Source organism: Podarcis cretensis (genome assembly GCF_951804945.1).
Source record: "Podarcis cretensis genome assembly, chromosome: 9".
Lineage (NCBI taxonomy): Eukaryota > Metazoa > Chordata > Lepidosauria > Squamata > Lacertidae > Podarcis > Podarcis cretensis.
Window position 1 is genome coordinate 43,277,014 of NC_137178.1, and position 24,658 is coordinate 43,301,671.

At 42.7% G+C, this 24,658-nt stretch overlaps 1 protein-coding gene and 1 long non-coding RNA gene across 6 annotated transcripts in view; one reads left to right on the plus strand and one right to left on the minus strand.

Annotated features, from left to right (window-relative positions):
• Positions 1 to 19,985, minus strand: part of SPMIP2 (sperm microtubule inner protein 2) — a 36,715-nt gene extending 16,730 nt beyond the window's left edge. For 3 of the 5 annotated variants that reach the window (XM_079991458.1, XM_079991459.1, XM_079991456.1), the window contains exons 1-3: positions 19,767 to 19,985; positions 15,018 to 15,241; positions 11,948 to 12,006 (exon numbers count right to left, since the gene is read on the minus strand). In XM_079991458.1, the coding sequence (XP_079847584.1) occupies positions 11,948 to 12,006; positions 15,018 to 15,241; positions 19,767 to 19,866 (383 nt within the window). In that variant the 5' untranslated portion in view covers positions 19,867 to 19,985. The remainder of the gene's footprint in view (positions 1 to 11,947; positions 12,007 to 15,017; positions 15,242 to 19,766) is intronic. The other 2 variants (XM_079991457.1, XR_013842592.1) reach the window with 2 other exon arrangements.
• LOC307224568 overlaps positions 1 to 24,658 on the plus strand; it is a 45,132-nt gene that overhangs the window by 1,880 nt on the left and 18,594 nt on the right. Inside the window, exon 2 of the long non-coding RNA XR_013842670.1 lies at positions 11,436 to 11,592. This is a non-coding gene — a long non-coding RNA (uncharacterized lncRNA). The remainder of the gene's footprint in view (positions 1 to 11,435; positions 11,593 to 24,658) is intronic.

A 24,658-nucleotide genomic window follows, 5' to 3' on the forward strand; every position in this document is an offset into this window, starting at 1 on the left:
TTACCTTTGCCTTTACCTATAATACTTGGACTTGAATGTGTGACAGATAATTTCACAAACAGAATTGTAGATTTATGACTGTAAATAGGTATATTAGTTACTTATTATGAAGTTGTACATATGCTGATATAGAAGTCCTCATGAGGAAATGTAAAAACTCCCCCTGGTTAAAAGCTGTTACAGCCTAACATTTTCATCACCATTGAACTATGGTTATTATTTGGGATGAATTGTAATACACACTAGAAAAAAATAGGTGTTGAATGGGGTAATAAAAGCTATTTAAACCAGGGATGGAGTCACTATTTCATGCAGTTTTTTGGGTTGTCTTTGTTTTTATTATGTATTTCATCTTTTTATATTTTTATTTAATGTTGTGAACCACCCTGAGATCTATGGTAATAGGGCAGTATACAAATTTAATAAACAAATTAAATATACAGTATACAAATTTAATAAACAGCAACAACAATAAATAATCCTTTGGATGGAATGTGAATACTGAGCAATGAGGGGTTCTGTCCTCCCCTACCCTCACAAATATCAGCTTCAAAGGAGGATTTTCCTCATGACTGCAGCAAGGGACAAAAAAAATTACGGTAAATTTTGTTTACTCATGTGCTCCAATCTCCATAATTATCAAACCCCCTCCCTGCATATAATATTTGCTTTTTAAACAAAAACAAAGAAAGAAACCACCACTACACATTTGAAGTAAACGTAATGTGAAGATCAGGGCTGGCCCATGCCTGAGGCAAGGTGAGGTGACCGTCTCAGGGGGCTGAATCCACGGGCCGCAGATCCGGCCTCCAAGGAATGTGGCACCAGCTGCTGCCGCAGTGGCAACAACAGCTGCAGCATTCTCCTTAGAAGCCAGATCTGACCCCCACAAGGCCGATGCTGCCACAGCGGCCTCTTAGCAAATAGGAGGCGCTACTGGTCTCTTGTTCCCACCCTTGTTCCTGGTGTAGATCTTTGTTCCTTCCCATTCATGATATTGCTCTTCACTCACCCTTTCCTCCCTGCTAAGGGGAGGAAATGTCATTTTGTGGTTCGCCTCAGGTGCCAAAACGTCTTGGGCCAGCCCTGGTGAACATTATATGTAGGAAAGAGCATGAGGTAATAACCCCTCAGGACATGGTAAGAAATAATTATTGGTGGCTGTAGAAACTGACTCTCATTTGCCTTAAATCCAACTGGTGAATCTTCAGAGCAAAATACTAGCGAAGGTTTGGGGGACTTATAGCTTTCCGAGGCTTGTTAGGTATTAAAAATAAGCCATGTATAAGTGGGGTGTATATTGAAGACATTTATCTCCTGCAGCTAATCTTCGTCCTACTTCTGAAGGAAGGGAATGAAGGGAGAGCACACCATGCCCCAGTATGATGCTGACTAAAGTTAATTATCATTTAACGAGATGTTTAATGGGACTTATTAGGGGTGGGGATTGGCATTCTGTGTATGCATTTTATTTTTCTTTGCATCTGAGAAGCCCGACCTTGCACTCAGGTGCGGATCGTCTGCAAAAGCTAAGGTTGCACTTTTGTGGCATGTGTCTGTGTTAATGACTTCCTACGCTGACAAATGACATTTACGCTGCCCTAGACTGGGGTGGGTGGTTGTTTGCAGAGAAGGGATGTCTCAGTGCCATGGTGATGTCAGAGGCACAATGCTGATTGCTACTTACGGATTCCAGCTGGGCTTCAAATTACTCTGAGGTAATGCAACCTAAGCAAATCCTATTTTCCTCTTCAAAGCAGCTTCCCAAAAGGGTTGGGGGTTGGGTGGGGGAAAATAAGGCCTCTGCACCAGGGACTCCTAGGTAAAAAAATCCTGTCATGGTCAGAGAAGTTAATGGACTGGCAACTGCTTTTCATTTTTCTTCATTACTGCTCCTTAACTCGCTGCAATAGAAGTAGATAATCACAGCTGTTACGCTTGCATATTTCATTATCTGGTTCTGGCATTACAAGGGTTAGGAGATAAAAAAAACTTTATATTTATTGCTAAGTCCTGCTTGGAAAGGACTTTAATTACTACTGATGTTCTACTAACAGCATTAATGATTCCTATAAACTCCAGGTGGCTTGTTCTGCCAGGGGAAACTGAAAATAACTACTCTGTGTTTACATGACTAATAAATGCAGCATGGAGACATTCCTGTACTGTCCTTGCCACTGGTGGAGTTGGGATATCTCCATAATGCACATGCAAAGGGAGGTAAATAGTAATTATGGCGAAAAACCTTTTTAGATAGGCCTATATTAAGTGGCTGTGTTAACCTATTCACAGCAATCGTATTTTCTGAGGACATTCCTCTGAATGTTTCAATTTCCTGCCTGTTTTGTAGCCTTTAAAGTGCTGTAGGAAAGCATGTGTGTGTGTGTCTGTGTGCGTTACAAAATGAAACAAAAAGTTCTGCCAGTGTTACGGAAGTAGCAAAGGCAGCTGTTTTTTATTGTTAACAAACACCGTAGTTCTTTTCTGTTTTACCTTAATTACATCAATGCTGTTAGCAATGTAGTCTGTGACAATTAATTGCCATCTTGTGTAACTTTAGAGCAGCTTTGCTCTTTTTGGCGGCTTTTGGGAACATGAAAGGCGACAAAGGCCTTTGAAAAGCACTTACCTGTGTAGGTATTCCATGCAATGGAAACAATGTTGAAGGGAAGAAGGGCACACTATTTGTTTGTTAAACTACAGCTATTAATTTTACTATGGCCACAGGAGCGTGATCAGGACCGTGGTGTATGAGAAGTGGGGATTAGTTCTCCTTTGCCCACTGCAGTCCTACTGAAAAATGGCCCATCAAAGCTTTCCTCCCATGATAAATATAAGCTCCCTTCCACCATGAAACGTTCAATAGCACGTGGATGTAGCTGGTAGGTCTGAGATGTGCGGGAAAGTATTATGCCCCACCCCTTGTCATGCTCTCAGCTCTTGCTTCTATTTGCAGTTTTCCTTTTAATGCCACCTATTCCGTACCACATGTCATTTGACCCTGAAATACTGTTACTCCCTGGAGCTATTCAGATGTAAACCAAACCATGCTTTTTTGGCATTCCAAGCAAGCATGAACTTCAGGCTTTTGTGTTTGCTCATTTTGAGATCAAACGCTTCTGATCGTGGTTAGCAGAAGCCATGGTTCTGCTCAAACCAGGATTGCATACTGCAGTGTGATCCTGGTTTTCAATCCTGATTTAAGTGCAAACCACCAACAACTTCATGTGATTGGTCAGGTGTGGAATCCCATCTTCAGCATTGGGCACTGCCCACACTTTGAAGCCTGTCTGTAGTAAAGAAGCCTATGTGCAAGATTTCAATCTCAGTGAGTGATGAAAGGGAAGGTACAAATCTGGCCCTAAATGTGCTTCTAAATGGGAGTGTACTACGTGTACTATTCAGCCCATTTGCAGAAGGAAAACAGAACGTTCTATTTGTCTCATTGCCTCTTCTTAAGCTGTTCAAAACATGAAATGCAGTAACACATTCTGATAGCAATTTTACAATAATGAATTAATGTGGATGAAAAGCTCACACATTGAAAGATGGAGTAACACATCACATGCCACTCTGTTTAGCAGAATGCCAAAAAACAACAGCCTAACAACAACACCCAACCCTCATCCATCTGGTTATCCATACATGCAGGAAGCAAAACAACAAATTTCTCCACCCAGTCAGTCTCAATATGTCACAGCGCAGTTTAAGAACTCAGACTTGCAGGTGTTAGAAGAATTTCTTTTTAAAAACAAAACAAAACACTACTTCAACATTTTGCCATTGGATCCTTTGGGAGGGATGGTGGGATATAAATTTAATAAATAAATTGCTGCAATCAATTCTCTTTAAAGATTTGCTTAATTGCATGCATTGCTCATGAATACCATCTGCCATATTAATATATATATAATGAACTGTTGCTATTTACTAAATTTGGGTTGCCCATGGAGAAAAGCCTGTAAGTGACTTACAGTTTAAAACCAATAAATAGCATACAATATAACAAGTACTGTACCAAATCTAAAACATGACTAAACTACACAAGTCAACAATTAGCAACAGAATCCATCTTGCAAGCATAGACACATGCGTAAATAAAAATCCTCCTCAGATAAAACAATCCCAGTGAACAATATTAAAATAATGGTTGTTAAAAGATTCTAAGATGGTTTAAATTACAGGGGTCAGCAAACCTTTTCAGCAGGGGGCCGGTCCACTGTCCCTCAGACCTTGTGGGGGCCCAGACTATATTTTTTGGGGAGGGTGGAATGAACAAATTCCTATGCCCCACAAATAACCCAGAGATGCATTTTAAATAAAAGCACACATTCTACTCATGTAAAAACACTCTGATTCCTGGACCGCCTGCAGGTTGGATTTAGAAGGCAATTGGGCCGAATCCAGCCCCCAGGCCTTAGTTTGCTTACCCATGGTTTAAAATGCTGACAGTTACTAAAAGGCCTGGAATAAAAGATGGCACAAAAAAGTGTGTATAGTGGACACCAAGCAGGCCTCCTTGGAGAGAGCATTCCTCAGGTGGGGGGGCATTGCTGAAAAGCCCCCCTCTCTTATTGCCTAGTAGACTTCTCTGGAAGAGGTCTGCCTTCAGGTTGTGGGGTCTCAAGCAGACAGGATGTGCAGAGGAGATAAATCAATCCAAACTGCGCCTGCAGATGAGTTTCGAAGTGGTTTGCTGTACCTGCTGATCGGCTATAGAGAGCAAGCCCCTTTTAACCTCGGAAGGAGGGCAGGGCTGCCCACTTTGTCAAAATGGAGCTGCTGGGATGGAGGAATTAAGGATCCAGCCTATTGGATTCAGTTCCTCAGCCTGCTTTATAGCCTGTTGGCAATAGTAAACCCAAATTATTTAATAGTGAAGATGTAAGCATGGTTCTAAAAACAGCACTGCAATTTAATTCACTTTGAACTGCCCAGGAAGCAGGAAAGTTTAAAATAGTCCCATACTGTTAACATGAGGTTGTGAAGTAGGTACAGTGGTACCTCGGGTTACGAACTTAATTCGTTCCAGAGGTCCGTTCTTAAGCTGAAACTGTTCTTAACTAGAGGTGTGCTTTCGCTAATGGAACCTCTGGCTGCCACTGCACCGCCACTACGCGATTTCCGTTCTCATCCTGAGGTAAAGTTCTCAACCCGAGGTACTACTCCTGGGTTAGTGGAATTTGTAACCTAAAGTGTGTGTAACCGAAGCGTTTGTAACACGAGGTATCACTGTTTGGGATCTTTGCTCAGTGCATTTGTGTATTTTCACTTGAACAGGCTCTGTGGTCATTCCTGATCTGGTGATCAGTACCATGCCAGAAGTGGACAGGCAAAACATAAAAAGTACTGGAAAAAATAATACAGTATTTCTTACAAACGGTAATTCCCTCATTTGCAGTGTGCCTATGCAAATGAAGACATATACACAACTACAAAGTGTGTGTGTGTGTGTGTGTGTGTGTGTGTGAGAGAGAGAGAGAGAGAGAGAGAGAGAGATCTAGTTCTTGAAAAGAAACAAAAATGGATAAGAGAAATGTCCGTTATTCTTAGCTCTCCTCTGGTTTATCTGCCTTTTTTCATAGCATTTTTTAAATGTTAGTGACTTCTGTCTGATCAAAGCTGGAGGAGATGGAACCTACTCTGCCAACAGGGCAGCATGGCCACAGTAAACGCAGTGCAACACACATTTATCTCATCTACATGCTGTTAGAATTTGAAGCAGAGAATCTTCAGCCCAGTAATGTCAGGAAGTGCTACTTTCACATACTACACCTGTTGTAAATAGAGCATTTCCCTCTCCACTCAGATAAGGCTTTCATGGCGTGTGTGTGCGCGCGCGTGCATGCATGCATGCACGCACACACACAAGATAGGAGAGGCCATGAGATTGCACAGGCTAGCCCCACCTGCACTGCTGGTGTCTGTTCATGGCCATGCCTTCCACACATTCAGACAACATGGAAAAGGGCTCTCTAGACAGGGAAAGACTCTGGACCAATCAGGATCCCTGCCCTCCAGTGGAGGAGTTCTACCTGTGTGCATCAGTTTTGTGGAGAGCCGTTTCTCAAACTGCCCACCATGGGCATAGCCAAGGAGGCGGGCAGCTGCCCCCCTAAATCAATTTTAAAAATCCATAAAAATACTTAACTAACCTAGGTTAAGGACGCGGGTGGCGGTGTGGGTTAAACAACAGAGCCTAGGACTTGCTGATCAGATGGTTGGCGGTTCGAATCCCCGTGACAGGGTGAGCTCCCATTGCTTGGTCCCTGCTTCTGCCAACCTAGCAGTTCGAAAGCACATCAAAGTGCAAGTAGATAAATAGGTACCACTCCAGCAGGAAGGTAAACGGCATTTCCATGTGTTGCTCTGGTTCGCCAGAAGCTGCTTAGTCATGCTGGCCACATGACCCAGAAGCTGTACGCCGGCTCCCTCAGCCAATAAAGCGAGATGAGCATGCAAACCAAGAGTTGGCCACGACTAGACCTAATGGTCAGGGGTCCCTTTATCTTTCCCTAACCAAGGTTATGCCCCCCCTACCCTAACAAAAGCCTGCTCTGCCTTACAAAAATCCTGGCTTTGCCCATGCTGCCCACCTGTGCATTTCAGTGTCTGGAGGCTGAGCCAGCCCATGCAGCCCCATACCCTCCCTTAAACCTGCTGTTCCCTACAGAAAAGAGGGCGAATGAATGAGAAGAAGTCTAACATGGTTATAGAGACTCTTGCACTGACTCTTATCCTGCCACATGCAGACTGGCCAGGTACACATCCAAACAAGTAGCTTCCTCCCCAAAAATCCTGGGAACTGTAGTTTGTTAAGGGTGCTGTATCTCTGTGAGGGGTAAGCTAATGTTTCCATGATTCTTGGGTGTGGGGAGCCCCTGTGCTTTAAGTGTGGGATGTGACCCAAGTTCAGAAACCAAATCTAGACAAATTGAGAACTCTTGGTAATTCATGAAGTGCAAAGTGGCATCAAAACCCCGTGGTCTGAATATAGCCTTTTTTCCAACCTTGTAGAACAACCTCTGCAAACACGGAAACTGCATGTGTACTTGCACTCAGGTTACACAAAGGAACAGTAGTTATAAGAGATGTATACATATTATAGTTTGAAAAAAAGCTTCTTTGTTTTGAAAAGATGAATTGGCAAACTCAATGGGAAGTAAAAACAAACTGCTGATATCTTTTGTCCTTAAAATGAATTACTTGGAAAGGGACATCCCATCCCACCCACCTGACTTGCTCACTCTGTGGAATACACAAAGTATTCCCTAACAAAAACAACAAAAGGATGGTAGAAACTGCAAAAAAAGAAAGTAAAGTGTAACAGCAGCCCAAGGGTGGAGCTAACAAGAACTGAAACACAAACTGAGAAGTCAGTCATAAGATATGTCAATTGAAATATGAACAAATACTATATGGGTGTGAGAAACTGTTGTGGAGTTCTCTCTCTGTGAGGACTGTAACAAAAATAGTCATGTTGCCAGCTGAAAAACATTCAGAACTTGACTTCAGTTCCGTAATTTACCTAATCCAACTAGGAAAATATTATGTCTTTTGGGGAATCCAGAAGTGGACTAAATTTCACATTTGATCAGAAATAATATAGTAGTAGTAATAATATATTTAACATGTTACCAGTAACATCTGTGCTAGTTTAACTACTGGTTCAGATTACATTCCTTTCTGGTGTGTGCTATTTTCAAAAGGGCAAAAGTGTGTCACCACCCGCACTCTACGTATTCCTCTTGTGTGTTTCAACAGGAATGCTTAGTTTTGATAAAGGCATGTGCCTTTCATTTCCCATCATGGCTTGATGAGCTTTAGTTTCCAGAAGCTCGGGAATTACATATGACCTTAAATGTACACACTGTGGTTTTGGTGGGAGAAGAGCCGGAAATAGGATTCCAGTCCAGCTGAGCAATGTGTGTAAAAACTGAGGAGAAAATGATGAGCATGAGCCCATACCTGCATGGGAGGGGCTATAGTTCAGTGACACAACACACGCTTTGCTTGCAAAACGTCTCAGGTTCAGACACCAGTATCACCAGTTAAAAGATGAGGGAAAGACTCTTGGCTGACACCCTGGAGTGCTGCTGCAAGACTGTGTTGTTAATACGGAACTAGATGAACCAGAGGTCTGCCTTGGAAAAGTCAACTACCCATATACAGTGATACCTTGGTTGTCAAACGCTTGGTACTTGCCCGCTTTGGCTCCTGAATACCACAAACCCAGAAGTGAGTGGTCCAGTTTGCGAACATTATTTGGAAGCCAAATGTCAGGCGGTGATTCTGCAGCTTCTGATTGGCTGCAGGAGCTTCCTGCAGCCAATCGGAAGCCGTGCCTTAGTTTCCAAACATTTTGGAAGTCAAACGGACTTCCGGAATGGATTCCGTTCAACTTCCGAGGTACCACTGTGCAGACAAATTTTACAAACATTTATCACATGGCGGTTTTATACTTTAGGGGCTGGCCATTGGTCTCTGGCACTTGGTGAACATTGCTACACCCCTCTTCCCTCAGATCGCCAAGTCATGGGTAAAACATGGCTCAGAGCATGAACATTTGGTACAGGCAACCCGCAATTAAACACATCAGGAGGAACAAGATACGAAGAGGGTCCCAGACAGGAATCACTACTGTGACTCTATTGGAAAAGTCACAGAACGCTCCACAGTACCCTGGAACATTCCACAGAAATCCACTACTGCATATGTATTTTCACTTGCTGTTTTTTTTGTGTGTGGTTTTTTTTTATGCTCTGTTATGGTCACTAGTTGCTTTCTGAGGAAGTTGAACCTCAAAAAGGAAGTGCTGGTTTTCATGGTTTCAGTCTGAAGAGAGCATAGGAATTCCCTCATAGTGAATGCCAAAAGCATAGTGCAAGCAACAAATGCTTTAGGAGCTCTGGGGAAAGGTGTAAGATCCATGTCTGCTGTGCTAATGTAAAAATAGCAATTGTCAACTCAGTAGCAATAACTAGACCACTACATTGATTTATCTTTTAAAATACATATACATTGCAATACCAAACATTTTAGAATAACTAGGCAGGCTGTTGCTCACATTTAAGTTGGGTATATGATAAAGGTAAAGGTACCCCTGCCCGTACGGGCCAGTCTTGACAGACTCTGGGGTTGTGCGCCCATCTCACTTAAGAAGCCAGGGGCCAGCGCTGTCCGGAGACACTTCCGGGTCACGTGGCCAGCGTGACATCACTGCTCTGGCGAGCCAGAGCCGCACACGGAAACGCCGTTTACCTTCCCGCTGGTAAGCGGTCCCTATTTATCTACTTGCACCCGGAGGTGCTTTCGAACTGCTAGGTTGGCAGGCGCTGGGACCGAGCAGCGGGAGCGCACCCCGCCGCAGGGATTCGAACCGCCGACCTTTCGATCGGCAAGCCCTAGGCGCTGAGGCTTTAACCCACAGCGCCACCTGCGTCCCACTTGGGTATATGATAGAGGAGGCTAATTTTCTGGGAATATGATCATCCAGAAATGTTTCCCACAGCTTATTATAGAACTGAGGACTAAGTGTCTTCAGTAGCATTTCACTGAAAATGGTTATCAGTGCTTTGTGCTGTTAGCATAAACATCATTATTTTTCTAAAGGATTGTGCTCTGTTTTGAGATATTAATTTAATTAACATTGGCTCTGCTCATACGTATGCTTCCCAGCTAATTAAACCATAGCTTAGAATTGGGGAATGAGTTTCACTCACCTACTCCCTTCCTCAATGGTGTGTCAATCCCAGTTATCCTAAGTTGCATTTCCCCAGTATGCCCAAAATGGACAACTGTGATTTAATGTCAATTTACTAGCCAGGATCTTAAACTATGTACCAAGCCAGAATCTCAACCTGGGAAGCATTCCATTCACGATTGTATGCAAACATGAAGGTGCCTTTCGCGAAGTCAGGACCTTGCTCCATTTTAACCAGCATTGTCTGGTTTGATGTGCTGTCCAACATCTCTAGCAGAAGCCTTTCTGTATCCACCCCAGCTACCTAAAAGCCCTTTAACTTTAGCTGCAGAAAAAAGAACCTTGGGGTCTCCTGCATGCAACATGTTTGCCTGTTACATTTTTTTAAATATCTGACCATTCCTCCAAGGAACTCAAAGTGGCATGCATGGATTTCCTCCTTTTATCCTCAGAGCAACCCTGGTAGGTAGGTTACACTGAGAGACAGCGTCTGGCCCACTGAGACTTCATAACTGAGTGGGGATTTGAAGCCTGGTCTCCTAGGTCCTTGACTGACACACTTAAAAAATTTTTTTTAATTGATTTATGATCAACATTTGTACAAACATAACCATGCAAACAATAACAGAACCATACACGGATCATATTAAGTTTTAAAAAAAATCACAGAGATGCTGCTGTTACATATAGCCAAGATTTTAAGATGAGACTATACAGCCCAGACACAACAAGGAGTGAGTCACAGGAAGAGTACTTATCCGACTCTCCCTGTTATGACACTCTAACTACTACACCACACCAGCTCTGAGCTATCACCCCAACCCACATAAAGAACCCCCATTACCTTAGGTATATGACAGAGGAGAGAGGCATGCACATACTCCTATGCCATCCAAAATGATTGGCAGGAGGGTGTCTGAACTCAGGTACTGGCTATTATCTGATCCATCTAGGGAGGAAATGTGCATGTTGAGAGAAGAAAGGGTGTGTGCGCGCGCAATTAGAGCGCTGATTCTTATTTGTTTCAGCAATTTCCACTGCTGGAGATGCAAACGAATTGGTGTAGTAACAGCAGCCAGCAAAGCTTGCAAGTCTGACACACAGTCAGGACTCATGTTGTTCTCCCAGCGGTATGCCTGCTTCCACTGAGGCCCAGCCTCACTCATGGAATCTTTCTGAGCTACTGTCATCTTGTATCAGAAGCAATTGTATGCATGTTCTAATATACCCAGAATATGCTTGGCAGTTTAGCAAAGCAAGTAAGAAGTTGTCGTTCTAAATGCAACCTGCAGATTTGCTGCAGTACTGGCCCTGGAACTCAGTCAGTACTCAAGGAAGGAGGAACGTGCGACAGACAATTTTGCTTCCACTTTAGTAGGATTTATGAACTTCACACTATTGCAGCCAGAGCTGGTACATAGTCTCATTATGAATAATATTAATATATTTGCCATCCTGCTTCAGATATGAAAATGTATTTGGTTATGTGTATGTCTGTGTTTATGATTGACTGCTACTCCAGGAGGAATTAAAGCATAAACAAGTATGGAACCTATACATGTCCTTTGGAGTTTAGGGTAGTCAGGTAATTGCTTAACTTCAAATGAGTTGGGAAAGAGGGGTGGAGGCACCGGATCAGAGTGTTGACTACTTGGTTTTATGAGAAAAGGATTCATTTTTTCCCCCAGGTGATTTGAGATGGAGCTTTGAGCAATATTTAATTTCTCCATAGGAAAGGACTATGGTTGCTGGTGATGATCTTGGCCTTGTTTTGGCACCAAAATAAATGGCACTTGGCATCTGTCTCCTTCCTCTCCCCTGCAACACAGCTGAGCACATGAACATATTTAAGCCTTGACAGTGGGCAGCCAAACTGGAAAACCGAGAAGGCAAGTATCTCTGTTCTCATTTGGTTAATATACACAGAGTGTTTCATGTGGGCAGTATTTGCTGAATTCTTTCTAACCAACTGTAATTTAAGCTGCTCAGCATAACATTAATTGTAAAGCCCTTCCTACTTGCAGATATTGTCATCATATTGGAAGGCCACTTAGCATCACTGAGTCATAACAAGATGTAATTATTAAAACCATTCCGTTCAAAGTAAATAATATGGACAGTACTACTTAAATCTTGCCCATCACTTCTACAGTAGGTTAGTCCGTACAGGAGAGTAAAAAGAAATTGTTTATAGATCAATTAAAAAAAACAAAAAACCCCACAGCAGCCTTCAAATAACCCTACCTGGGATTTCTGTATCGAGCCACTATTTCAAACTCTTCGGCTGGAGGAAATCGTTCATGCTGTCAAAAAGAAACAAATTATTATGCTTACAATGCATGTTTACATTCTAGTAAGCCATTTTGTCTATGGGAGGGGGGCACTTTCCATATTCTGATATTTGCAGATACGTTACACAGTAATCAAAAGCAAAACAAATCTGCCTGAGTACATATATTGTATACATATCACAGGGACCCAGGGCTAACTGGGGATCAATATAGTGTTTCTAGTTGCAGAGTATGCCATGGGCACCTGTGGTACACAGGATTCCCAGGGTGTGAGATAAAGGGCCATAAACCCTGCCCTTTTTGTAGGGCTATAGACCAGGAACCTGTGGCCCTCCAGATGTTGTGGAACTCCAAATCCCACCAGCCTCAGCAAGCATGCTAGGGATTATGAGATTTGTAGTTTGGTAATATTGGGAGGGTTATACACCTCCTATCCTGCCATTTCTGATATTGATATTGTGTCATGGCTTTGGCTGTTATGCTTAAACCAGGAGTGGGCAACTTATGGTCCTCCATAGGCTGTTGGACTCCCATCATCCCTAGTGGCCATGTTGTCTGGGATTGACTGGTTTTGGAGTACAGCCACATCTGCTGAACCACAGGTTCCCAGTCTCTAAGCTGCATCCTTCTTTAACAATGTTGACCCATGTGAAATTTACATAGAAGTGATCAATGGTTTTTTTTATCTTGAGTTATGAGGAACAGGGCATTACAGAGCTATGCAAGAATTATGACAAAATATGGATCATTGAATAAAAACAATCTACATTTTAATTCACAATCTCTCTCTCCCTTTTAAAACCATGATGATGCCATCAAATTCTCATCAATTTTAAGTCCAAAAATACAGTCATAATCTCTTAGGCATTTCTTTAATTTTTTCTGCTAGCAGCTTCAAAACTGGAAGAAGAATTTGGTTGAAAAGATAGCATGACATCTATCTATCATCTATCTATCTATCTATCTATCTATCTATCTATCTATCTATCTATCTCACAGCCCTATATGGCACTGTCCTGCTTGGCATGCAGGTTCTATCCCATACCTGAAACCCTAGAGTACTGCTGCCAGCCAGTGTAGACAATACTTAGCTGGATGGACCAACTTTCTGATTTGGAGTTAAGGCAGCTTCCTATGTTTGAGACAGTCAACCATGAAATTAATTCTCTTATTTGAATTATCAAAGAGTAGCCATTGTATCTTAAGGGCATGCTTCTAAGCTTATCATTTTTTTGAGGATTGTGTCCAGTACCACTCAATACAGTGGAAATTGTCGGGAATAGTACATGTCTGCTAGATAATTTCTAGATATTATCTAGATTAACAAGCATGTATCAGATTGCTGGTTCAGTAACAGAGTCTACCTACCCTACCCATTCCATTTTTTTTACAATGTCCTAACACATTCGGTAGGGACGCAGGTGGCGCTGTGGGTTAAAGCCTCAGCGCCTAGGGCTTGCCGATCGAAAGGTCGGCGGTTCGAATCCCTGCGGCGGGGTGCGCTCCCGCTGCTCGGTCCCAGCGCCTGCCAACCTAGCAGTTCGAAAGCACCTCCGGGTGCAAGTAGATAAATAGGGACCGCTTACCAGCGGGAAGGTAAACGGCGTTTCCGTGTGCGGCTCTGGCTCGCCAGAGCAGCGATGTCACGCTGGCCACGTGACCCGGAAGTGTCTCCGGACAGCGCTGGCCCCTGGCCTCTTAAGTGAGATGGGCGCACAACCCCAGAGTCTGTCAAGACTGGCCCGTACGGGCAGGGGTACCTTTACCTTTACTTAACACATTCGGTGATGGCTATGCCAAGTTTTCTTGCCATCCTGCAGTAATTATGCTGTTGCAGCATTAGGCTGAGGGAATAAACCCTAAAAAGCCTTCAGGATAGGACAGCATTTGGCGTAAAAACATTTGGCATAAAAACATCTTCAATGCTCTTTCTTCCAGAAGTTTCTTGCAAACTTCAAATGATATTTTCCTAATTCTGAGGGTGTTTTTATTATTTTTCATTGTTATTATTCATTAAAAAGAAAAAGAAAGCAAAACTAGAATTTGAAAAGGGTTGAAATCCACCATAGGGAACTGGAATTCTGAAAGGCAGGGAGTCTGAGGCAGGCAAGGGCCCACAGCTCAGCTCACTAGCTGGCCAGGTAAGGCTTGCTAGCTCTGGGAGGAGGTCTGTGATGCCTCAGCTGGAGTAGGTTAGGAACAGGTGGGGGTCACATGCCCAGATGCTGTAATCAGCATGCAAAGTACAAAAGGGAGAAGCAGAGCTGAAGTGTTGCATCTGCCCATGTTGTTGGTTGTTAGCTTGGATACTCCAGGATCTCTATGGGACTTTGGGCACATGGATTGATCCCGGATTTGTGACTTGATATACTGACTTGCTGCCAGGTAGGCCAGGGATTCAGGATACCTTGGTGGTCGCCATTGCTTGCAAAGTGTTATGCTTTTGCTGGCACAATTTTATTTTGACATAGGAAAATTGGTAGCCTGGTGTCAGTGTGACACCAGGTGGCTGACAGGAAAGCAGCCCTGCCTACTGGTCAAACTTGGTCTATGGGTGACTGAGAGGGGGGCTCCCACCCCACAATATCCTGACATCATGCTTAATGTTACACAACAGCATCTTCCACTGAACTAATGCTGGGTGAGGCTGGGTGGATGATACATACTTTACACACAAGTTAAGCTTTAGCAATACTGATGAACTGTCACATCAGGCTGATTTATTTTGCCCATCATAGTAATGATTGTGTGTGGTCTTTTTGTGTAGAAACATCACCGTGTTATTTAGTCATGAGGAAACCTGTTTAGCTAAAACACTACAATTATGCAGCATAAGTCTCTAGACACTGCTCCAGGGGTAGCCAATGAGGTGCCTTGCAGTTGTGGACTGCAACTCCCAGCAGCCCCAGCAGCATTGCCACTGATCAGAGATAATGGAAGCTGCCATCCAAAACATCTGGAGGGCTATTCTTCAGCTACTCCAGCATAAGAGGGCATTCTGAAATAATGAAGAGTTTAGTTACCATTAACTGCTGGCCGTTTTTCTGGGGGAGAGAATGAAACGCTCCTACTCCCCAGCCAATTTCTCCTACATAGCAACACCTGTGGTACCATGGAGGAGGATTCCTTGGTGCAGGTCTCCACAGGTAAGCAGCTTCACTAGTGCCCTCTACTGGCGCAGTTGCTCCTCCTATATAAAACGTAGTTTCCGGAAGCCTTGATCTGTGATTACGCAAACCATCTGGGCCTTGAAAATAGAAAGTATTTTAAAATATGGTTATACGAAGGCAAAGATGAGGTACCTAATCTTAGATTTGCTACTCCCATCCTGACTCTAAACACATTTCAGTATTTAAAAACAGTTGCGAGTTGTTTTCTTTTTTACTGCTAACTCAAATCCTTTTGATTCTGCATTTATTCCAGTGCAGACCTTCTACCTCTTTGAATGTGCTTGTGCTGCCCCCTATATAGACCTTGGAAAGCTGTGAGCAATAGCAGCATGATAGGGTGGCGAAGGGAAGGATGCCAGCAATGCCATATAGAAGCAAATGCTGGACAACTTTCCAGATTCTATGTGCTTGCCCCCAAATGTGCATAGCGTTCCTATATCATGAAGGTATGCTTCATGCATAGGGTCGTGTGCCTACAATGCCTTAATACACGGAGACTGGGAATAGACCATTGGCTGTGCTATTGGTTCCTCCACCTCCTCATTTTCATTTCTGCATGGGATAAACGTTTGCATGGACTGTCCTATTGTACTAAACTCAACTCAATGCATGGTGCCTATAACCCTTTATGTTAAAGTAATCCTTGTGCGGCCCTGTTTGAAAGAAAAAAATGAAGTATGACATAATTACAAAAACATCCAGTAAGTTATGAAGTAAATTCTGTTACTCATTTCTTTGGCACTTCAATGTCCTGAATGTTTAGCTAGAGTAGAGGAGTGATTAAATTGTGTTCAACTCTTTCAAAATAAAGCCTGAACTCCTCTCCAGTCAGGCTGAAATTGTGTGTTTGAGATTGATTTGACAAATATTTATAGTAGTACCATGCCACTGCCTATAGTAAGCAAAAGTATCCCGCCTTTATTGTGTTAAGGATTATGATGATGACAGGCTACTGTTACTTTTAGAGATTATGTTCAGAAGAATGAGAAGGTTGTCTTTCGGGAATGGGATCTTTCATACTATGTATGATTGCAAAATGCATTAAATGGGAATCCCTTTGTTGAATGTTAAAAAGTGCACCCGTGTAGGATTTGAGGCTCTTTATTCCAACCATATGTATGCTCCCTGTGAATTAATAGTATATTAACAATACCTATAGGCACTGAGATACATAGATTCAAAACCAACTAAAATGATAAAATAAGAACTATAGTATGTGTGCTCTTTCCTTCTTTTTCTCTCTCCCCCGCCCTGTTTAAGTGTAGTCTCTCTCATGGTAAACTTAACCCAAATCTGTAACCTGGTTTCTTTGTCTTATCCTATTTAAGGTTACAGTCCTATGCACATAGCTGTCAACTTTTCCCTTTTCTTGTGAGGAATCCTATTCGGAATAAGGGAATTTCCCTTAAAAAAGGGGGAAAGTTGACAGCTATGCCTATGCACACTCACCTGTGAGGAAGTGGCATGGGATTTACTTCCAAGTAAACATGCAGAGGAGTGTTATGCTTTTAATGTTTCTCTTGCATCTTCTTATAATTTGTTGGCTACCATCTAGGGCTCCACACCTTGTGTGGATGAATTCTACCCAGCTACATCTGGGTACGACTCCTTCTGATATCTGCTAAACACATAGATGTCAGGGGAGCATGGTGAGGTGTTCTCATGACTCTTTCCAAATCTGTGGGGTAATAAAAATGAGAACCAAAAGCACAGAGCTCCTTTACCCTGCCATTGTAGACTACACACCCAAGTTCATGCCACACTAACAGAGGGGTCTTAGAAGCCCTGATGTGGTAGGGGGAAGGCTTGGGTTGAGGAACCAGTGACTGTTATGTACTGAAGTTCTCACCCTGGGCCAGCATGGGGATACTGTAGATAGTTTTCGCTCTGGTCCACATATGCAAATAAGGGGTTGAAAGTGACGTTCAGTGATTGGATAGTTACAGAAAATGGTTACTGTTGTGTTCTAGTAGAGCTCTATATAAGCAGGCTGGCTGAACCCTTCAGTTCTGTTCTGTTCTAGCCTGTGAATAAACAAGAGCTGTTTGAAGAATTGCTGTGTCATCTGATATGTTCACCCACAACTTAACAGTGACCTTCTTGATTTTGTTGGACTCAAACTCCCCCCAATCCCTGCCAGCATGGCTGCTTGTCAGAGACAATGCGAGCTGTAGTCCAGAAACATCTGAAGGACCACAAGTATCCCATCAATATTATAAGCTGTGAGGGCCACTAGAGTTGTCTAGCAAAGTGTGAGGCAAGTAAGGAAAAACTTGACCCCTTAAAAAGAAGGAAGGAGGGTCTGCAGCAAAATGTAGAAGCAAAGAGGAGTTCCCTGAGAATGCATATGATTTAGAGAACAGAAAGCTAAAAGGGGAAATTGATACTTTCCCTTACAGAAAAAAGAGGCTGCCGCTTCAATAATTTCTCGGCCTCTTGGAGATGCAACACAATCTTATGCTTTCTAGCACAAAAAAGAGTCCCACTGGATTCAGCCCCAGCAACCCTAAATCTTACCCAGCATACTTTACACAAAGTTAACTCACTTCAAAATGTAAGAGAAAATAAAGAAGATGGAGACCAGGTGGTGAGATGAAAAGGAAGCAGTAGAGAGAACCAGCAGGTTGTCCCTTAAAATCACGAAGATTTTTTTTTTGTTTAGGATTCATTTGGAAATGGAAACAAATATAACTATCTGAAAGGAGGAATATCCCTTGCACTGAAGTGAATGGGAAACCCCTGATAGAGAAAGAAGAAATGTTTTTTGAAATAAATGCATGGCTCCTTAAAAAATAAATGCATAATGTAATATTTTAAAGGTACCTCTAATCATGTAGAGAACATCCTCTCCTTTCTTCCTTCAGGAGGATCTCATTCCAGAATTTAGTTTCCTTTTCGGCAGAAGTGGATGGAATTTGCAAAAATAGTAAGCCCTCCTGAAAAATTAAAGCCTGCCAAATTTTAGACTAATATGTTCAGAGAGATTTCTGCACTACTAAAGTTGATTTTGGGGAGGAAGGAAGTTAAAAGGAATCACTCACTTTGTTTATTGTGGTTTTGTGGTCAATTGTTTTTGTACGAACATGGCATATATTGTAAAGGTTCCCCTGGGAAAGTAACCTACAGAATTTCAGGAAGATGAAAGCAGGGGCTTGGGAGTTATGAATGAAAAAAGTAGCATTGGGCCTGAGTTCTGTTCAACTGGCACCAAAAGTTATAGAAACTAAGTGCAAAACTGATTTGACAGACATGGATGGTGTGTGAGCATGTGACACATGGGGAGTAGTATTTGAATGTCCAACATTTCCCAAACATGTACCACTAGAAGTAGCAAAAATCTCAGGACAGGCAAGAACAAGGACATATATTACTTCAATATCACTCCCCAAACCACTATGATTGGAGCTCTGGTAAAATAATTCCCTCTGATTAGAAGCTAGACCTGTGAGTCACAAAAGAGCTAGCCTTCCCACCTTCCCCTCCCGATATTTCCTTCTATAGAAAAGTTTCAATTTTTGCAAACTCACTGACTTTACATGCTTTCTTAGCATCCCCATTACCAAATTGCTCCAAATATATTCAGAGCTTCCAGCTTCAAGGGTGTTTTGGAGAGATCCTGCTTTGGCTTGGACAAGGCCAAATCTATCTGAAGTGACCCCCTCTGGTTCACGATGCACATCCCTACCCACAAGCACTCTTGCTGTCACATTCTATACCCACTGAAGTTTCCAAATAGACTTTAAAGACAGCCCCGCATAGAGCATACTATACTAATCTAGCCTGGATTTAAAAGGAGCATGTGGTTCTGAGGCAAGTTCTGCTTCCTCTAGATAGGACTGCAGCTGGTGAGTCAACCAATGAAGGAAAGGAAACCCACTCCTGGCCACCAATGCCATTTTGCATTGCATTGCATTGGTAGCAATAAATCCAGGACTTCTGTCTTATCAGGATTTAGCTCCAGGGTGTGTGTGTGCTTTATTCTTATCCATCCCCAAACTGCCTCCAGACAACTTCCATCACTGCACTGGATTATACCAATAACATTTACATTCCAACCCCTCAGGTGACCTCCCTAGTGGTTTAATGTAGATGTTTGAATGTGCGGGGTAGGGGACATGATGGGATGGGGACAAAATGGAACATTGTGGCTTCCCACCACCTTGTGGACTTATCCTCCCCCTGAAAGGACTGTGACCATTGCAAAACCATGCCTCCAAGTCCTGTCCCAGTGAGATGACCCAGAAAGACATGCATGGTAATGAAAGCTGCTGAGAAGCCCAGGAGAACCAACAAGGCCACACTTTAGATTCCCCAGCATGTCATCAGTCAGATGGTTCCACTCAGATCAGAAGTCATATAAATGTAAACTTCTCTGCTACATGATCAGGTTCGTTCATTTTTGTCCTTCCATGCTCCTTTAGCAGCACAGAGCAGCGAATCTCTATTTATAGAACATGATACAGAGTGATGATATGCAATGCTGCGTATGATGCAGCAGCTGAGTGTCACTTCTCACGCTGCTCCATCGATATGATGAATGCTATTGCTTCAGCTTCATTTGGCAGCCAGCCATTTAAGCGGCTATGGAACGGCGGCGGTTACCTGTGAATATCATTCTATTCCCTGAACCTTCGGATGGGGTGCTGGAAGTCAAAGCGCGTTTTTTCTCCTTGCCCTTGGCAGGCTGGTCTATAGACTGCATTGTCACCAATCAGTTAATCCTTGGCAGGCTCGCACGAGTTCTGAGCACTGCGGCAGCTGTTGTTGCTGGCTGCCTCGCTAGACAGAGCAGACAGGAAAAATGGTAAGCCAGGCAGCTTTGGAGGACACAAGGGCTATTTGGTGACACTTGCGACATTGTGACATATTGTCCTTGTGACCTTGCAAGCCAACAGGGTCCCACTAGCTGCTGCCTGCTTTCTCCCACCAAGTAGCAAGAGGTCTCGACTCTACAGCACCTTCGAGCATTTCATTTAGAAATACATTGTGAGCCAGCTCTTACATGTCCTCTAAAGTTCTTAGGCCATTTGGTACATTTGTAAATATAAAGGAGGAGGGTTTACTTGGCTTGCCGATACTTGGCCTCCTTCAACGTTTGGCAGTAAAATAATGTATTTAAGGGGCACACACAAAACACTCTCTCTCTCTCTCTCTCTCTCTCTCTCTCTCTCTCTCTCTCATAGCCACAATGCGGTTTTGGCTCTGCTGCCACAAAGCAACAAGGAATATTTGCTTCTAATTACAGTACTGTACTGTATTGATCATCTGCTATTCTAAAGTGAAAGAGGTCTGCCTTCTCTTTTCCATTAGTGCAGTGCTGCATTCTCCAAGCAGATGCCCTCAGGATCAGACTGTAACTTCCATCAGCCCCAGTCAGCATGGCTCAGAGGCCACCAGGTTGGGGGAGGCTGGGGAAGGGCATTTTCAGTCTAAAAGCAGACCTTTACCTAACATGAGGTTTCCTTCTGGGATGCCCTGTGAAACAGGGAGGACTTAATTCCCTCCTTTCCCAGAATGCAGTGCGGTGCAGGGCAAGCCCAACTCTGAGGCAAGGTGAACCCCTATGCACAGGAGGCAGAGTGAACACCCCTCACCTCTGGCCCACCTGCTTGCTTGCCACCATTCCCACACCTGCAAGCCCAACCACTGGCTTATCTATCTATCATCTATCTGTCATAGTGAGTGGCGGTGTTTGATTTAAGGAAGGACTCTTCTGTGCTTCCTATCTCATACTGAGTTTGCAAGTGGCATCTGCTTTTATTTCATTTATAGCACACACACACACACACACACACACCTTCAAAGGTCCTGGGTCAGATAGCAATGTGCCATAGGACACTACCTTCTAAAAAAAGAGGTCAAAATTAAGTCAGTACTTTGGGGATTGAGGACTGCAATCCATTGAACATAGTGGGACTTTCCAAGTAAACTCAAATATACTTCTGCTGCCTTGGTCCTGCCTTGCAGCAAGAGGCTGTTTTGTATGATTTTGTGGTCTAATCTTACTCTGTTTCTATGACACTATGTAATCTGCACATATTTTTGATGGTCAGTTTGTTTGCACTTGCCAAGCACAACACTGAATTTCAGTGCCTTTTTTTTTCAGAGTGCTATTAGTTTGTTTGACACCTCTGACAAGCCAGAAGCACTTAGCGATTTGCAGCTACTGTGCTTCTCTCTCTCGCACTCTCGCTCTGCATTTGGGACTGCAGCAGTTGCTTGCTAGACAGCCGAGTTCCCTTCCAAACAGTGAGCAGAGGATGCTGGCTGAAATGTGCATTCTGGCATGCCAGGCAGTCTGCCTTCTGCACAGATCAGCTGATTCAAAACAGGAATAGAGGACTCCGAATGAGAATGACCTTTCTTGTCAGCAAGGGCAATCAAGTGTTTGTATAAAGCCACGATACTCTTGGCAGAAGCTTCCTTTCATAAAATGGATTTGGCTTCTCTTTAGAGAATTACAATTGTTTTGCAAGCACAGTTTAGCTTAGAGGGGCCAATTCACATCACCATATTGTCATGGAGAATATGTGGCCTGAATGGATCTGGATTGATTTTCACCTCACTGTGAAGAAGAATGTGTTTGTTTAATTATACATCCAACTTACAACTCAGCCACTATTTGCCATGCTGTTGCTCAGCCGCCTTTTGGCTTCTTTGCTGCATGAATTGGAGTTTGTTTCCTTAAGAAATTTGCTTGGCACCCTGCACATACAATTTACAATACCATTTATAATACAATATTACAACAATGACAACACATTAAAACTCAATAAAGCAGCAAAGTCTTAATCTGTTCTTTTTTATGTATTATGTTTTTTATGTCTTAATCTGGTTTATAAAAGGCGGATACCAGGTGAGCCCATGAACACATACTCTGCAGGTGTATTAATCAAAAAACAATTTTGGGGGGAAATTACCAATATTACTATTGGGGTCTTAATGGCAAGATTGCATTGGCTATGAATACCTTTCTTACTTTGGGGGATTAAGCAATGATCACTAAAGAACCAACATTAGTGTGCTTGCTCTAGAGTAGGTGTGGGGAACCTTTAGAGATCTAGATGTTGCTGAATTTCCTCTGCCCTCATCCCTGGCCATTGTCCATGCTTTCTGGAGCTGATGGGAGTTGTAGTTCAACAACAGCTGAAGATCTAAAGGTTCCCCACATCTGCTCTTGAGAGCTGGTAATAACCACGCTACTGTTGCAATTGTAATATTTAAAAAAAGAATAAAAAATGATTTAAGAGTGAAAATAATGGCTTCTGTGGTTTGACATGCTGCTACAGAAATATATAAGGTTCAAAGAGTTAATAAGATGCTACACAGACCACACACCCATGCTGCCTAGCTTATATGCTTAGGGCTTATCCAGACTTCCTTTTGTGCTACATTTCCAGGCACAAGTCCAGGTTTTAAAGTTCCACGTCTGCAGGTGTAGGTGTTAGGGTTTTGTTTTTTAACTTGCTGTTTTCCCAGGAAAACCCACATTTTACCATTTGAGTTGGAGCAAATGGTAATCAGGATTGCTGTTTGTTCTGATTAGGGACTGCCATATGCTCTTCTTCAGTGGTAAAATGTGGGTTTTCCCAAGGAAAGCACCAGGACAAAAGAGAAAAGGAAAACCACTCAGACACGAAGCTTTAAACTGTGGATCTGTGCCTGGAAAGCAAGGTGCAAAAACTGGGAGAAGCTTAGAGGCAGAGAGTTGCCTCCAGTGGAATTAGGAGGCTGGACCTTACAGACTCAGCTTTGCCATGGAGAAAGAAACTAAAGCAGAACGGGTGAAAGGTCATATGCAGAAGTACTGGCTTTTCAATCAAAGTGGGACAGAAAAGTAGGAAGATAAAGAAAATAAGAGAGTAAGGAAGTTGAGGTGCTAATGATGTGAGGAAACCAAAAAAGCATAAAACTGGGTTTTCACTGTAACATGGAGGGATGCTTTCATGAATGGGCTATAAATTCACCGCTAAGCCAGTCATCTCAAACTGTGAAAGTGCTTAAAACAGCAGCAGCTACATAGTCCTCTAGATGTTATTGGACTCTAATTCCCATCAGCCCCTGACAGCATGGCCAAGAGTCCTGGGTAATGGGAGTTAAGTGTCCAAAGATATCTGGAGAGTCACAAGTTCACCATCTCTGTTTTAAAATGCCAAAACTAGCAGCTTAAAGTTCTGGGCTACATGCACCATGAAGCATTTGTGTCACTACATTTGCTGAACATAGCCTTGAGCTATGTGATTTCATTGGTGATTTCATTGCTTTATGTTAATAAACAAAAAAGACGCATAACAGTCTCCATTTCATTGTGTTTACAGAAATCCATCACTCTGTGTGGCTGGGTCCACACTCCAGTGTACTCTGTACCCAGTGCACACCCATTGCTGGTTTGGGAAGTGTACATACTGCATTAGCAACAAACCATATCTATCTTGTAATTTATGAAATACAGAGCCTTGATGTGTTTTCCTCCTAACCACCTTCATTCCAAATTGAGAAGAACGCCGGAGTGCAAAGAAGTATCAACGTCACTCTTTCTGGTAATTTTACAGTCAGCGTACTCTGACATAGCTCCAAGCATATCTAGTACTTCAGATGTGCCTTTGTGTTTTAGTTCGATAAAAGGAAGTGTAAACAGTGTTAGACATAAATGTAGATAAAGTGATACCTTTTATTAAAGCAACAGGAAGTGTTAAGTCAAATATCAAGTTTGCCTATGACGCACGTAGATCAGTTTGGAAATACTCTGCTGTCAAAAATCTGTAGACATGTGAAAACAAGGAAGCAAGGCACTAGAATTCAAAAAGGGCACTGGAGAGTCCTATTGATCAACACCATAGGGCAGTGCTCAAGTTATTGGGGGTGAGGTAGGGGGCTCATAATAAAACTCACAAGCCCTTTAACTTTCCAAGTTTAGCTCAATTGTAACCACCTAAAAACAATAGCTAAGGGGACTGCCCCAGCCCTGAGGTTCATTTTGCACTCTCTCTGATGGCCTTCTGCCAACAGGTAAATGCCACCATGTTCAGAAAGGTGTCTTGTCCTGCCAGGTTGATTAGGTTCTGCTCCTGCTGCTCATTGGTGTGTTTAGTTTAGCTGGTGGTTCTTTATGTCCATGCCTGTTTTTGTTCACTTGTTTCTGTGTCTTGATAGTTGCTTTATTGTACTTTATTATTGGAATTGTGAGTTGTTTTAAGGTGTTTTTATTGGAATTACAGGCTATCTGCCTTGGATGCCTTAATACAGAAAGGTAAGTTAATAATTTTATGAAAAGTACTAATAAATAGCAATATTGCGGAATGGTCCTCAAATTTCTTCTGTGCACTAACTTGAGAAAATGTGAGAATTCAAGCATGCCATTTAGATCTCATCCATGTGATAATTTTGAATGTGTTTCAGTCTTAGGGTCATTCCACACATCACAATTGCTACAGCAAAAGCACAGAATGTGCAGTTGTCATTCCAGGCTAAGTTAGTAAAACTTAGCTCCCATT